The sequence below is a fragment of the Phocoena phocoena genome, chromosome 5, assembly GCF_963924675.1.
Source record: "Phocoena phocoena chromosome 5, mPhoPho1.1, whole genome shotgun sequence".
Classification (NCBI taxonomy): Eukaryota; Metazoa; Chordata; class Mammalia; order Artiodactyla; family Phocoenidae; genus Phocoena; species Phocoena phocoena.
In genome coordinates this window covers 138,347,470-138,361,960 of record NC_089223.1, presented here as the reverse complement: position 1 = coordinate 138,361,960, position 14,491 = coordinate 138,347,470, and the positions used below count along the sequence as shown (strand labels likewise).

The window sequence follows — 14,491 nt, the reverse complement described above, 5'->3', positions numbered from 1 at the left end:
GCCGAGCCGGGATGGGTCCTGTGGGTCCCGCATCCCCGCGCCGGCGGTGGGGATCCGGTATCCGAGTGGGGCGTACTGCGCTGCGCTGGGACGCGCTGGGCTGCGGGCGACGTGGGCATCAGACCCCTCTCTGACCGCGTCCCCGCGCCTGCAGCCCGTGCGGCGCCGGGCGCAGGTTCCCAGGGGCGCCGGCCCGGGGAAGCCGGGGCGCCCCTCCCGAGGACCCCGACCAGGCGCCGCGTTCAGACAAAGGGGCGGGAGATGGAGATGGAGATGCTTCCGTGACAGCGCCCGGCGGCCGAGGAGGAGGAGGAGGAGGACGACGAGGGCTGCGGGCTCCGGTGGCGCGGCCCCAGGTCCGGGCGCTCACAGGCCCGCGCTGAGCGGCGGCGACGCGGGGACGCAGGGGCCAGGCGGGAGGCGCCCAACCCGGAGCCCGCGGAGCGCCCGTTCCGGGCCGGGACCCCGGCCGCACGCTCGCTCGTTCGTCCACGGCCACCTCGCGGGGCTCGGCCGCTCCGTCGCGCCCCGGGCCGCCCGCGCCGCCCCCTCCCGGCCGCCGCGCAGCGCCCAAGTGTGCCATCGGGCGGGCGCGGAGGCGGCGTCTGCTCCCACCCTCGAGATCACATGGTGACCCTCGGCAGCCAATGCAGTGGACGCTAGGACCCTGCGGGACCCCGGGCGCCGCGACTGCACCGGCGCCGCTGCATTATAAATACTTCTCCAAAATGCGGCGTAGCTCCCTGCGCGCGCCCCGGCCGCCCGCCGCCTCCGCCCCGCGCTCCTGAGCAGCCGCCGCCGCCGCCGCCGCTGCCGCCGCCGCCGCCGCCGCCGCCGCCGCGGGTCCGAGGGCGCCGCGCCCTTGCCCTGGGCCCGGGCTGAGCCCGCTCGCAGCCCGGCCCGCGTCCCTGCGCTGCGCCGCCCGGCCGGGTGCATGCATTGTGGGCCTCCCGACATGGTCTGCGAGACGAAGATCGTGGCCGCCGAGGACCATGAGGCGCTGCCGGGGGCCAAGAAGGACGCGCTGCTCGCCGCCGCCGGCGCCATGTGGCCCCCGCTGCCCGCCGCTCCTGGGCCGGCCGCCGCCCCCGCCGCGCCCCCGCCCGCGCCGGGCCCCCAGCCCCTCGGCGGCGCGGGGGGCGCGGAGCCTCCGGAGGGGCGCGGCGTGTACATCCGCGAGATCCGCGCGGCGGAGCAGGAGGCGGCGCGCCGCATCTTCTACGACGGCATCATGGAGCGCATCCCCAACACGGCCTTCCGCGGCCTGCGGCACCACCCGCGCACGCAGCTGCTCTACGCCCTGCTGGCCGGTCAGTGCGCGGGGACCCCGCGGGGAAGGCGGGGTCGGGGCCGCGGCCGGCCGGGCGCACCCCCGCCTGCCGCAGTCTGCGCCCGCCAGTTCCTCTGGGGACGCGCGCGGGACTTCCTCCGGCCCGCTCGCCCCCGCCTCGGGCCCGGGCCTCGTCCTGGGACGGAAGCGGACCCCCGCCCCACCTCGTACGCGCGCGGACACGCACCCGCGCGTTCTGCGGAGGCCCGGGGCGAGGTGGCCCCCAGCGCTGGGGCCGGCCCGGGCTCGCGGCCAAGGCGCGCCAGGCTGGGGCGTGGGAACCAGTGCGGGCCGGGGACAGGGGCTGCGGGCGGGGAACTGGGGTCTCCACCTGCGTCTCCTTCCTGGTCATCCCGGTGGGGGCGGGGTGACGGCAGGTAGCGGCCGCTGCCGAGGCCCAGCGCCTGGCGCGTGTAACTATATATAATTCGCGGGGCGGGGGAGGCTGCCTCGGCGGCTCTGAGCGCTAATTTATGAGGGGAAGACAGCCGGCTCCCTGGGGTTCCGGGGGAGGGTGTGCGCCGAGGATGCAGAGCCAGGGGGCAGTGGGCCCTCACGGTGGGCGGCCCCGACAGGGGCCTTGGGGCTTTGCCCCTTTAGGCTCTGCCGCGGGAGGGTGGTTCTCCCCATTTCAGAGGTGAGGAGCTTGAGGCTGCGGGGTGGGACTTTCCCAAGGTCACGCAGCAGAGGCACTTTCGCTGCAGGCACGTCTGCATCCCGGTAGCCTAGGCTGGAAGCAGTTTCCCCCTGGCCCCTGTCCTCGAAGCACCCAGAGGCTGGCCCAGGGAGGGCTCTTGGCTGGGGCCCTCCTGCTGGAAGGCGGGGCCACCACTTCCCAAGGGTGGGACGGCCTGCAGATGCCTGGCCAGGCAGCTCTTTGGCCCCCTCCCCCGCTCCGCCCCGTGTGGGCCAGGCTGTGGACAGAGCCCCTTCCCCAGCTAGCGGGCCGGGGCGATGGGCAGGGGCCACCCCTCAGTAGCCCTGTCCTGGGCTGTGCCCGCCAGCTATTGAGGGCAGCCTGCCCAGAGGCCACTGCGGTGCTCAGCGTATCAAGAAATCCCATGATGTCAGGTTATAAAGGTAACGTGTGCTATGGTGAGAAGTTTGATAATAGGGAAAAGTAGAAGGAGCAGCTGCGATGTTCTTTGCTCTTCCGGAGAAAACAGGCCTGGCGTATTTGGCATGGTCTCTCCTCTGCGCATGTCCCTAACTGGCTTATTTACCAGGGGCTGGTGGGCCTGGGTCCGTCTCCCCCGCGCTGGTCTGCGGGGCTGTCCCCACAGGCTCTGCGCCACCGACCACTCACCGGGCGCCACCTCTCCCCGCAGCGCTCTGTTTTGCCCTGACCCGCTCGCTGCTGCTGACGTGCCTGGTGCCAGCAGGGCTGCTGGGCCTGCGCTATTACTACAGCCGGAAGGTGGTCCTCGCCTACCTGGACTGCGCGCTACACACAGACATGGCCGACATTGAGCAGTATTACATGAAGCCCCCTGGTGAGTCCCGGGGGTCTCTGGACTCCTCCTCCCCCCCTCCCCCTCCCCCCTCCTGCCCTCCTCCCCAGCCTTTCCTGCTGGCAGAGCTGCCCCCAGCGCAGCAACCTCGGGGCGGGCCTGGGGCAGGGGCTGGGCACAGGTCAGCCTGGGCTGGGGCACCCCCGTGACCCGAGGCTTCTGGGTGCCCAAGGGCTCTGGCCGCAGGCCGGCAGGCGCTGGGGTTGGCAGGACTAGGCCCTCTGCCCTGAGTATGGCCGGGCTTCCGAGGGCAGGGCTCTGAGTGGCCTGAGCTGGCCCTGGGCCATGGGGTCCTGGCCCCGCTGTTTGTGCTGCCCTGGTGCTTCATGGGGGAAAGGGGGTCTTTCTCACCTCTCTCCGGTCCCGTTTGGCTGCCTTGTTGGATCCTGGGCCGGCCTGGAATGCTAGGGCCCTGTGTGGCAGAGGGCCACATGGTGGGGAGAGGGCAGAGGTCACTCTGGGGCAATGAGGACCCTAGGAGAACAGGGGTCCCACTTAGTAAGCCCAGAGTCTCGCCCCGGCCCTGGCCTTCTGTAGAGGGAGGGGCTGGGACCTGGTCTGCAGCCATTCTTTAGTCTCCAGGCTGGCCTTGAGGCAGGGTGGGTCCTGGGAGGCAGGGTCCTGCTTTTCTCCATGCCTGGAGCTGGGGCATGAGGGCCTTCCAGGTGCAGGAAGGTCCCTGAGGAGAGGGACAGAGTGCGCCTGGTTGGTTAGGGTCTAGCAGCATCCTGGTGGGTGCCAGGGAAGGGCAGTAGGGACAAGAGAGGCAAGGCGTCCCGGAGCAGCGGCGACATGCTCTGGCCCGGCCAGCTCCTGCGCGCTGGTGGCTGGTCCTTTCCCTGCCCCGAGGCTGCCTGGCTGGCCTTGGGCACCTTTGGCTCTCCTTGACCCTTTCCCAAGCCCAAACAAAGCATCTTATCAGCCTCCATGGAGCTCTGGCTTCAGCTTGGCTCCCCCCAGGACGGGAGGGGACAGAAGCGTGAGACCCACCCGGCACCAAAGCCCAGGCCGCAGGAGCAGAAGAGGGGTTGGGGCCCAGCGTGGCCCTGCCCTCATTGGAGTGCAGTGTCCTTGGGTGTGAGATGGGGGGCTGGGCCCTGCTCGCCCCTCCTGAGATGTCTGGTGGGTGTGCAGGAAGATCCCGCAGGGCCAGAGAGGCTGGACAGCGGCTGGTGGGGCCGTGCTGGACTTGTGGGAGCTGCTCCCGCAATGGGGGAACCAAGGCCTGGGGAGGCAGGAGGCTCACAGGACTGTGCTGACCTCTGACCTGGGCCCGGGCAGGTGGGGAGAGCCTGAAATCCTGGACAGTGGGCAGGCCAGCCAGTGGAGGGGGCGGTCAGCTCCTTCCCGAGCTCGGGCCACGTGCCCGGTCTCAGTCTTGGGGTCTGACGGTGAAGGAGACAGGGGACTGCCCGGCAGAGCTGACGGGCTGCTGGGGGCCGCGTTGGCAGATGTGGTAGTGGGGGACCCCCAGGCGTAGGGCGGGGGTCCGGGGAAGGAGCGTTAGCGGGGGAGGGTTTGGCCACTGCAGGAGGGAGGCTGGGGCGGGGGCCTGGGGGGTGGCTGGCGGGAGGACACGGCAGTGGAGGCTGGCGTGGCCGTGGGTAGGGCGTGTGCAGGCTGGGCTCCTCGGAGCAGGCACTGCCCCCCGGCCTTGCCTCCTGTAGCCCCTGGGCCCCCAGAGGAGATGGCTCTCCCCGCGGCCTGTGCCCTGCAGGCCTCTCCCCTCTGGTCTTCACTCCTCTGTCCCTCTTGCTCCCTCATCTCCCTGAGGTCTTCCCCCTCCTCCTCCTGCCCTGCGTGGGGCCGCGATTGGTCTGGGCCGGGGGTGGGGACGGCTGGCCTGAGCACAGGGCTGGCTGCCCAGCCTCAGGCCCGGGGTCAGGGAGGCTCCAGGGCTGCCGCAGGCAGCAGGCAGATTGGGCCCGGCTCCCTCTGCCGGAGTGGCTGTATCATGCAGTAGCGCCAGTGGCCCTGACCGCCCCGTTCCCCACAGGCTCCTGCTTCTGGGTGGCCGTGTTGGATGGCAACGTGGTGGGCATCGTGGCAGCGCGGGCCCACGCGGCGGACAACACGGTGGAGCTGCTACGCATGTCGGTGGACTCACGCTTCCGTGGCAAGGGCATCGCCAAGGCGCTGGGCCGTAAGGTGCTGGAGTTCGCCCTGGTACACAACTACTCTGCGGTAGTGTTAGGTACGACAGCCGTCAAGGTGGCCGCCCACAAGCTCTACGAGTCGCTGGGCTTCAGGCACATGGGCTCAAGTGACCGCTACGTGATGCCTGGCATGACCCTCTCGCTGGCCGAGCGCCTCTTCTTCCAGGTCCGCTACCACCGCTACCGCCTGCAGCTGCGCGAGGAGTGACCGCCACCCACCTGCCCGCTGCCCTGCCCACCGCTCCGTCCGCCTGTGCCCTCCTGCCCGCCGCCCGGGCCGCTTTCAGACGCTCACCTTGGCGTTTGTGTTGGGTTTTTCCTTTTTCGGCACCACACGGTTCTTTGGCTGGTTCTTGGTGGGGTGCGGGGCCGTTGCTCATCCGTGACACTTGGGGAGGTGGGTTGTTCCCAGCCACGCCCCTTGCCCTCCCCAGTCTGCTGGGGCCGCATCCTGAAGAGTGACAGCGTGGACCGCCGCGAGCCCACGCGGCTGCCCGGCCCTGGCGCGAGGGGCCCCTTCCAGCCCACCCCCGGGGTGGGGGCGGGCCCAGCCTTGCCCACCAAGCACAGAGCCTCTGTAGTGAGGCCCCCGCCCGGCAGACCCCTGGCCGCCAGCCAGGCGGTGGCTCAGCCATCAGTCCCCAGCAGGTGTGGCCCGCTGCACCGGCCGGCCACTGCCCCACGGGGCGCCGAGCTGGCTGCGGGCCCGCTTTGCTCTGTGCACGCTGAGGCTGTGGCCTGGCTGCAGCATGCCGCATGCCCACAGCCTCCCGTCCCTGCCCTGCCTGGACTGGACCCAGACTGGTGAGCGCCCCCAGCCCCAGCCCAGCCTCTTGGGAGGCCTGACTGTCCACCTTGCCCCTTGCTTCACCCAGTTCAGCTTTGCTTTGACATCGGATCACCTGTCTTTCCTTTTGGTACCTGCCCCTCCTCCGCCCGGGCTTTGCCGATGGGTGGCGGCGCCCAGGTGTGGTTCCCATGGCAACATGTTGTACAGCCGTGGTCAGGGCCCTTCAGGAGAGCAGGGTAGGAGGCGGTCATGGGGTCATCTCTCCCCCAGTGCCAACTTGACCCCGGTGGCCTCCCCCAGACCTCCCTGAGGACCTCCTGCCTTGCGGCTGACGGGCTCTGTCCTGTGAGTCTTACCAACCCAGGCTGCTGCCTGCACCACCGAGCCCGCAGCTTCTCCCAGCCTGAAGCCGCCCTATTTTTAATAAGTTATTTAGACAGAATAGCACTCTGCATGACTTCAATTCTTGGGACAAAACGGTAGTTTATACCTTCACACACTCACACACACACACACACACACACACTCACACACACACCTGTGTGGTCTAGAATGCACTGTTTCTGGCCCAGTTGGGTGGGGGTGGGTGGCCGGGTGGGTGGAGGGTTTCAGTTTGGAATCTGGAGGGAGACCCTGACTTAACATAATTTCTCCCCAAAGAGCATTCCTGCTTTGTGAGGAGGCTCCGGGCTACCCCTGTCGAGCTCTCGTGTTGCAGGACGGAGGGCAGGATGGGAGCAAGTTCCTGGCAGCCTCCCAGTGCAGGAGTTCACCGTGGGCTCTGGGGGACCTGTGCCTCCACCCTCTCCTTCTTGAGGTCTCAGGCAGCGGCCTTTGGGTGCTGGGGTGGCCCAGAGGGGGAGAGGAAGGTGGTGGTTGGCAGTGCCCGCACGTCCAGCCGTAAGCCCGGACCTCGCCTGGTGGCAGGAGGGCAGAGATGCCCGCCGAGACCCCCTTATTTGGGGATTTGGGGGAGGGGAAGTGGCAGGCGTCCTGGGCCATTGAGCTGGGTCCCACGTGCAGGACCGTGGAGGGAGCATTCTTAAAGAGGCGCTTTGGAAGTAAGCAGATGGACGGAACAAGCCTAGTTTCCTGAGGGGCCTTTTGTGCTGTCAGCAACTGAGGTACTTGCAGAACACTGTACAGACCCCGTGCTCCCCTGTACATTCCCCCTGGTGGCGCCCGGTCCCCGCTCGGGGGTGGGAATTTTGTAGACTGTACAGAAATCGGCACCTATTTTCTTGCAGCTCTCAGATTTTGTTAATCCGGATTATACAGACAGACGTAAAGTGTTTTAGCAAAACGGAAAACAAACAGTTGTGCCTTTTTCCTCTTTCTGTTTGGTTCGGTGTCGGCTTGGGGTGGCCTTAGTTGGCGTGGGGCGAGTTGGGGCTGCAGCTGACCTGAGGCTTGGCCGGGTGGGAAGGGCAGGCGGGGGCCCGTGACGTCCGCGTGGTGGGTCGTGTCTTGTCAGGTGTCAGGCTGTGGCACTGGGACGCTGCCAGCTTCCTCTGATCCTGTGCCTTTGGACCTCCCGTCCCTGGGGCGGGGCCCGTGGGTGGGGCCGCCGGAGCCCCCGGGCTGCCCACGTCTGCTGGCGTCGACCGAAGTGCCTCTCTGGTGATGCTTCTGGCAGTGGTGTGGCCCCTCCCGTCCTGCTGGTGTCTGTCGATGCTGCGTCCTCCCCGCGCCTCAGTCGGTGGCCCGGAGGCTGGTGGGTGCTGGCTGGGCTCTTGACCTTTCCTTATGCCCTCTTGCTGCTGCCAGGAGAGATGCCAGGAGGGGTGTGGCAGGGTGGCCATGTGTCCGGAACTCTGCTGTCCAGCTGCTGCCTGGCCCCTGAGGTGGGCAGAGGCACCTGTGTGCCCCAGGCTGGGCGCGTGCTGAGCCCAGTTCAGGACCCTTGCCCGGCCGGCGTGCGGCTCCCGGGCTCCAGGGGAGCACGGGGGGCAGGTCTCCCATCCTCCCCCAGCCTGGGAGCTAACTGCTCCACAAACATGCACTGAGATGTGAATTTTATACCTTTGTAGAAATTCTGATGTTACTTCTTCTACCTCTGTGAAGCGTCCTCCTGGGGTCCTGCCCAGTGATGTGTCTGGGCAGCTTCTCTGCACTGGGCGGCCCTGGGCCCCCTCCCCTCCCTGCTGGCTCCTGGGCCTCCCCAGAATGGAAAGGCAGCCCTGGGCCTCCCCAGACTGGAAAGCCAGCCCTGGGCCCGGCACCCGTGCTCAGGGGTCGGGCTTCCAGGGCTTCTGTTGTCTGTGTCTGGAGCGGAAAGCGGGAGGCAGAGTGCTCAGGATGTCTGCGTTAGATGAGCCTGGAACACAGGCCCTATGGGCACGTCCAGGCAGTGGGATCCAGGGCAGCTGAAGGCTCCAGCACCTCTGGATGGCCCAGTGCCACTAGGGTCCTGGCATGTGGCTGGTGGGCCATCCCAGGGGTAGCTCCCCCTGCCCAGGTATGGGCTCTTCAGACAGCTGGCCCCTGACGGTGGGCAGCCAGGGTGGGTGGTGTGCGTGTGTTGAGGCCAGCCAGGTGGCCCGGCCCCAGGAAGGGCCGTGGCAGCGACTCCCACCTGGTACCTCCATCGTGTCCGGCCTGGCCTCCCCCTGCTGCCCTTGGGTGGAGTGGGGGAGGGACGGGGGGCAGAAGGCTTGGGCTGGGAGGCCACACGGTCCTGGGGCGGCCCCTACCCTGCTCTGTGTGTCCTTTCTCAGGTGGCCCCTCCGGCATCAGGCAGGTGCTTCGGCGGCTCTCTGGGCCACAGGGCCCGGCTCTGGTCTCTGGGAGGCATGTTGACACTTGTGGGTGTCTTTGCCCATCCTCGGGCGCTGGGCACGCCGCTGGGGCCGCCTTCCTGTCAGTGTCTGGGGGATGGCTGGACAGGGGCCCCCGGCCTTGGGAGCCTGCTGCCTTGCCCTGGCCGTGTCCTCCGTGTTCCTGCTGCCCCTGTGTCTGTCTGAAGCCGCTTCTCTGAATCACTTTGGCCACAGGCTGTGCACCTGTGCTGGTGGCCCTCTGGCCGAGGCTTTTGGGTTCGAGTTCTGGGCTGGGTGTGGGGCAGATCCTGGACTGTGTTTGCTCCATGGTGCCAAGGACAGGCTCTTAGTGATGGCGTGAGGCCCACTGACAAGTGGGCTGCCCGGGGTCAGGGAGGGGAGCCCCAAGCTAACTGTTGTTGGATGTGGTTTTTTAACAGCAATAATTAGCCGTTTTGGAGAAGGGGTGTGCCTGTGGGTACGCGCACACGTGTGCACCTCTGCGTGTGTGCGTGCGTGTGGGTGCAGGGAGGGAGCCTGGGGGCCAAGGGCCCGCTCTGGCTGGGAAGGGGCAGCCGGGAGGTGCTCGGCGGTGCGGCCGGCCTGAGGCCTCGTTCACGCTCCTTCTCCGGACCCAGCGGACCTTTAGCGCTCCTTCCTCCCTGGCCAAGGGTGCCGGACGGCCTGTGTGAAGGGGGGTGACCAGGATGAGCTTTTGCCCAGCTCTCTGGCTGTGTGGGGAGGGTGGCAAGGGCAGTGACACTCAGCCAGAGTGGCCGAGATCAGATTTGTTTGACCACGGCTGCCATGGACGCGGTGTCCTTGGGCAGGCAGAGCCCAGAACGTGTCATGGTGGCTGGTTTCACTTACTGTGTTTACCGTTTGTGAGCCCAGGACTGAGGCGTCTGTCCTGACATCCCAGGATGTACCAAACAGCCCCCGAGAGGGCCCGGAGGGGCCGTGCACTGCGTCCAGAGGAGACAGGCTGCAGGGCTGGGGAGAGGGTCCCAGGCTTCCTGTGCGTGTGTGAGCGACGGGAGGGGCCGGGAGCAGTGTCCCTCTGCCTGCCCAGCCCCCAATGCTGCTGTTTTTCAATAAAACCGGAGTTGATGGAACCGGGGTCCATGCTTTCTTGAGGTGTCGTCTGCGCAACGCTGGGCCCCTCCTCCTGGAGGCTGGAGCAGGTGCCTGGGTGACCTGTGGGCTGAGAGGCCCCCGTTTTTGTGTCAGCAGCCCCGGCCGGGCTCTCCTGCAGGCCAGGGGGTCTGCCCGTCTGTCTGACGCCTCCTTGGAGCAGGTCGGCTCTGAGGGATGCCATGAGGTGTGGGACCCCCAGTGTCTGTAAGGAAGGGAGGGTGATGGGATGGGGGTGTCAGGCTGGAGAGCAGGGCACGGGGGTGGGGCAGGGATGTTGGGGCTCAGGGTGGACATACACCCAGCCGTGTCCAAAGGCTCCTGCAGCCCACCCAGCATGGATGGCTCTCCACAGCAGGCCTTCCCCTGGCTGCGCTCTCCTGCCCTGGCCCGGCTTCTGGGTGGGAGGGAACGTCCTCGCAGGGTCCATCCACCGCCCAGCCCCGAGGGTGTCAGGCGTGTTCCCTTCTCGCGGGTCTGACTGGGACGCTCTGGGACGTGCCCACCCCACGTGGCTTCCCCCCACAAGGCACACGGCGGTCCGCGCTGGCCCAGAGATGTCAGCTCCCAAGGACGGTCGTTTGCTTGAGTGAGATGCTCCTTGTGAAGCCCGGCAGTGGTCTTGCTTCTGAGGTGACAGAGCATTAAGACAGGCTGCCACTCAGACATACGGACACACAACAGAGGCAGTGGCGTGGAGGGCCCTGGCAGCTCTCCAGGTTCTGGAATGTTCTATCACATGGCGGTCAGGCCTGGCCATCTGGACGCTGCACAGCCCGTGAGACCAGTGACGAGATCTTGAAGCCATGAGAAAAACGGGCCTGGGCGTGATAAACTGTGACGATCCACGTCACTCAGAAAAGACGATGCTGTGTCCCGTGGGCTCTAGCTGCCATTAAACAGGAGCGGAGTCCACAGCCGGAGGGGGGGGGACCCGTGCCCGCTCCTGGGGCTGCATCTGCGCCCTGTCAACATGCTCGCCCTGCCCTGGGTAGGCGCTGCACCCCACTTGGAGGGTGGCATGCAGAGCCTGGACCCAGACCAGGGTCGGGAATGGGGCCGCGGGATGAGACAGGCGGCCGGGCAGTGGTGCGGGGCAGGGTCGGGGGGAGCCCAGCTGCAGTCCTGCTGGGACACCTGTCCCAGTGAGGTGACCTTCCCCTGCCTCAGTGTCCCCACTATGTCAGGGGGTGGCACCTCTGTCACAGGCTGCTGTGAGGCTCCAGGGGTGCACGGGCCCTGGGGGTCTGTGAGAACCAGCTCGCATGGACACCTGGCCGGCGAGCACCTGTGCACGGGCCCCTCTGGCCCTCAGGAGGGTGGTCAGGCTGTGATCTCTGGCCAGTACATCACTGGCCCGGCCCTGGAGGCCCTGGGAGCCAGGCTGCTGGCAGCTCCTGGGCACCCGTGAGGTGGTGAGTAGCTGTCAGCCTGGGGCAACCTAGGCCTGGGCCACTCCTGCCTGGGGTGCTTGCCCTGGCTGTGCCCAAGCGGCCGAGGGCTGCGCACATGGTGTATCCCACCCAAGGGAAGAATTCACGCGGACAGGGCTGAGCACATTCACAAGAGGCGTTTACTCCAGGGGGCACCCAGCTGCCCCAGCTCCAGAGGGAAGGTGGCCCTAGCCCAGTACCAAGCGCTTGACTCTGACCTTGGGAAGGCCACACAGCGGGGCTGGTGGAAACCAGTTCTCTTCCCCGCTGTTGCCTGGGGCTACAGACCAAATGAAGGCGAAAAATGCGTGCACGGGGGTAGGCGCTCAGGGACCAGCGGTGGCTGAGCGGTTGCTTGGAGACTCGGCAGGACGGTGGTGGGGTCACGGGCTGGGGCCTCCTGCAGTGGTGCCAGGTGTCCCCACGAGCGGCCAACACTCAAGCTCACCTTCAGGGGCACCTGCGGGTGGCAGCCAGAGGTGAGCGCCAGACCTTCCCAGCCACCGCCCAGACCCCCACGCGGGCAGCCACTTGCCCCAAGACACACAATCAGACACGGCCACAGCAGCTCAGCTACGGACAGACGCACACTCACACACGCTCACACACACACACACGGCAACAGGTAAACGGGCTCACCACACACCCACCCTGTCACGATGCCTCGACCTTGGCTGAGCCCCCCTCACCTGCCAGGGCCCCTGTGCAGCAAGGAGCTCGTAGGGGCTGGCCAGGCAGGGGGCTCTGGCATAGGGAGGTGTGTCCTGGGGCCACCTGTGGTCCCCCAGGGGGATCAGCTGATTTCAAGAGGTGCAGAGGAGTCTGGAGAGCCCTCCTAGGGACCTGATCCTGAGAGCACCCTTGACCACGGCTCAAGAGCTCCCTCTCAACGGGAGGGGGCTGCTCACAGCTGCAGCCCCCTGCCACTTGCAGGGCTACTAGTGGGGTGAGGTGGGGCTTCTTGGGCTCCTGGGGACCTTGGGTCCCCCACGTCTCCACCTGCCACAGGAGCAAACGCCAACCACTCCAGAACACGGGAGTTCCCGTCCCTGGCTGGGCCTGTGTGGGTGCTCCTTCATGCTGCCAAGCTGCCGCCCGCAGGGCGAGGTGAGGGGTGAAGTTAACGGTGGGATGGGTGCAGGGGCCCCAGGGGCACAGAGCATGGCTGTTTCCACGGCAGGGAGGAGGGAGCGACCATGGGACGAGGGGCAAGCCATCCTTCCCTGTAGCCTTTCCAGGGGCTCCAAGGTGCTTGTTGACCCTGTCTGGCCCATGTGCAAGACTTCTCACCTCCTTGTTACTCCTCTACCTTCCCCACCACCCTGGGGGAGCTTGGACCCGAAGGTCTTCCTGGTGGGGACCTGGAGCCCCTCTGAGAGCCAACAGCCAGCAGTCTGGCTGGGACTGGCTTGGCACGTCCAGGTGCACCTGGGGCAGGTGGCAGTGGCCTGCGGGGGAGGGCTGATGAATTCCTCCCCCACGCCCCGCCCCGCCCGGCTCCTGCCCCGCCCCCTCACCTGCAGCTGCAGCTCCACCGCCGGCACATGCTGCAGGGCCTCCATGGTTCCCCTGACGAGGGCTGGGACAAAGGCAAGACAGAGGGGCAGCCCGAGCCTGCCTGGCAGAGCTGGCGCCAGGAGGACACCCGGGCCCCAGCCCTACCCCAGCCCCCAGGATCCCTGGTTCTCCCAAGTCCACACAGTCATGGTCACCTGTACTGGTTGCTCTGGCAGCCACTGCGGCTCTCCCCAACTGGTCCCAAGCGTCGCTGTAGCCCCGCCCACACGCTTATCTGCAGCTGCGGGCCCCCTGTGCCAACCCCACCCCCCCCCCCCGCCCCGGGTGGCCAGGCCAGGCGATCCCGCTGGCCCGAGCAGCCCAGGCAGGACGACCTGTGCTTCCGCTGAAACCCCTGTCAAGTTTCACGTGCCCGTGACGCTGCAGGGACAACTCCATGGCACTGGGGGCTGGGCCGGGAGCAGCCCGGCGGGAGGGGCTGGCTGGCTCAGTGTTCCTCAGGGTTTGCTCTAAGTTATCTGACATTTCAGTACAAAGATCGCCAAAGGAACGCCCAAGGAATGGGGGGAGGCTGCCTTGTCCTCTGTCCTCCGCGGCCCCGGGGGGGTGGGGGGGTGGGGGGGGCACGGGGCCTGGGGTGTCTGGCACAGGATCAGCTGCTGCCCGAAGGCCTCGCTACCCTCTCTGTGCTTGCAGAGGGACACTGGTGTGGCCGGGGAGTGGGGAGCCACTTCATGTGGCTCCTGGGTCCGGCTGTGGGGAGGTGGGCGCAGCGTGGGCCCGGCCTCCCTGGGGAGCTGCAGGGTGTCCAGGTGCTTCTAATGGGAGGAGTCGGACCCTGACACCCCCTCACTGGGTGTGCAGACAATGCCAGGTCCTCCTGTGTATCCCCTCCTTTGTGTGGCTGACTAAATGAGTGACCCCGAGTAACCACTGGGCAGAGGGGTGGTGGCAGTCAGGCAGAGCTGGCTCTCTCCCAGGCCTCTCCCTGGGGTGACCCGTGTCCCCGGCCTGCACCATATGGCCCATGAGGGCAGGGTCCCTGGGCTGGGGGCCCCAGAGCCCCATCCTGGGTCTGCCCTTTGGGCCGCCATCAGGTGTGTCCTGACCACCCAGCATTTCAGAGATGGCAGCCAGCCCCGGCCCACACCGGGTTCACCTGTCTCGTGGTCCGTGGCTGGGTCGAGACCCCAGAGCTCTCCCAGCACAGCGCCAGGTGGTGCCTCTGAGTGCTGGCCTGTGGCCGAGGCCCCTGCATCCCTGAGGGAGCCACAGGGAGCAGAGCCTCAATGCCTGCCTGAAACCGTTAGCAGTTGCCCCCAGGATGAACGGGAACTGGACTGTTCCTAGGATGGCTCCCTCCAGATGTAGAACTTTTTCTTTCCTTTTTAACCAGCAGCTGAGCACCCGCCAACCCATCAAATGGTTTGTTTCAGGCCCATTATTTCCAAACAGATTTCAAATGATGATGTAGGATGGGCCCCCCTGTAGAATGAGGCCCTGTGTAGGATGTGGCCCCATGTAGGATGGAGCCCCATGTCGGATGAAGCTCTTGTAGGATGGGTCCCCGCGTAGGCTGAAGCCCCGTGTAGGACGGGACCCTGTGCAGGGTGGGGCCCTGCTATGGGCTGGTTTCCCAACTATAAGATGGAGGTGTGTGTAGGCTGGGGCGCCGAGGACAGTGGTCTCACCACTTTTCAGGGCAGGTCTCTGCAGGTGGTGGCGGAGCTGGGGGAGGGCTTGGCCAGTTGTCACTTGGGAGCTGGCTGGGAGGCTGCTACCCAGCCCTAACGCCCAGCCCTGTACTCTCTCCACCCTCGGCCACCTCCCTCACAGGCCCTGCAGGGCCTAGAGGGACCA

The 14,491-nt window shown here is 67.0% G+C and overlaps 2 protein-coding genes across 2 annotated transcripts in view; one reads left to right on the top strand and one right to left on the bottom strand.

Annotated features, from left to right (window-relative positions):
* Nucleotides 1–934: 934 nt before the first annotated feature.
* Nucleotides 935–5,205, top strand: NAT8L (N-acetyltransferase 8 like). Its single transcript, XM_065878270.1, has 3 exons — nt 935–1,310; nt 2,659–2,823; nt 4,838–5,205. The coding sequence occupies exons 1-3, from the start codon at nt 935–937 to the stop codon at nt 5,203–5,205; spliced, it is 909 nt and encodes a 302-aa protein (XP_065734342.1).
* A 6,188-nt stretch (nt 5,206–11,393) lies between these two features.
* POLN (DNA polymerase nu) overlaps nt 11,394–14,491 on the bottom strand; it is a 159,419-nt gene continuing 156,321 nt past the window's right edge. The window contains exons 23-24 of the mRNA XM_065877293.1: nt 12,631–12,692; nt 11,394–11,573 (exon numbers count right to left, since the gene is read on the bottom strand). Coding sequence (XP_065733365.1) covers nt 11,394–11,573; nt 12,631–12,692 — 242 coding nt within the window. The remainder of the gene's footprint in view (nt 11,574–12,630; nt 12,693–14,491) is intronic.

Excerpts from the sequence above, each read along its gene's own strand:
- NAT8L (XM_065878270.1), top strand. The coding sequence starts at position 935 with ATGCATTGTGGGCCTCCCGACATGGTCTGCGAGACGAAGATCGTGGCC. Across the intron at positions 1,311-2,658 it reads GCTCTACGCCCTGCTGGCCG|CGCTCTGTTTTGCCCTGACC; the intron begins GTCAGTGCGCGG and ends CTCTCCCCGCAG. Across the intron at positions 2,824-4,837 it reads GTATTACATGAAGCCCCCTG|GCTCCTGCTTCTGGGTGGCC; the intron begins GTGAGTCCCGGG and ends CGTTCCCCACAG.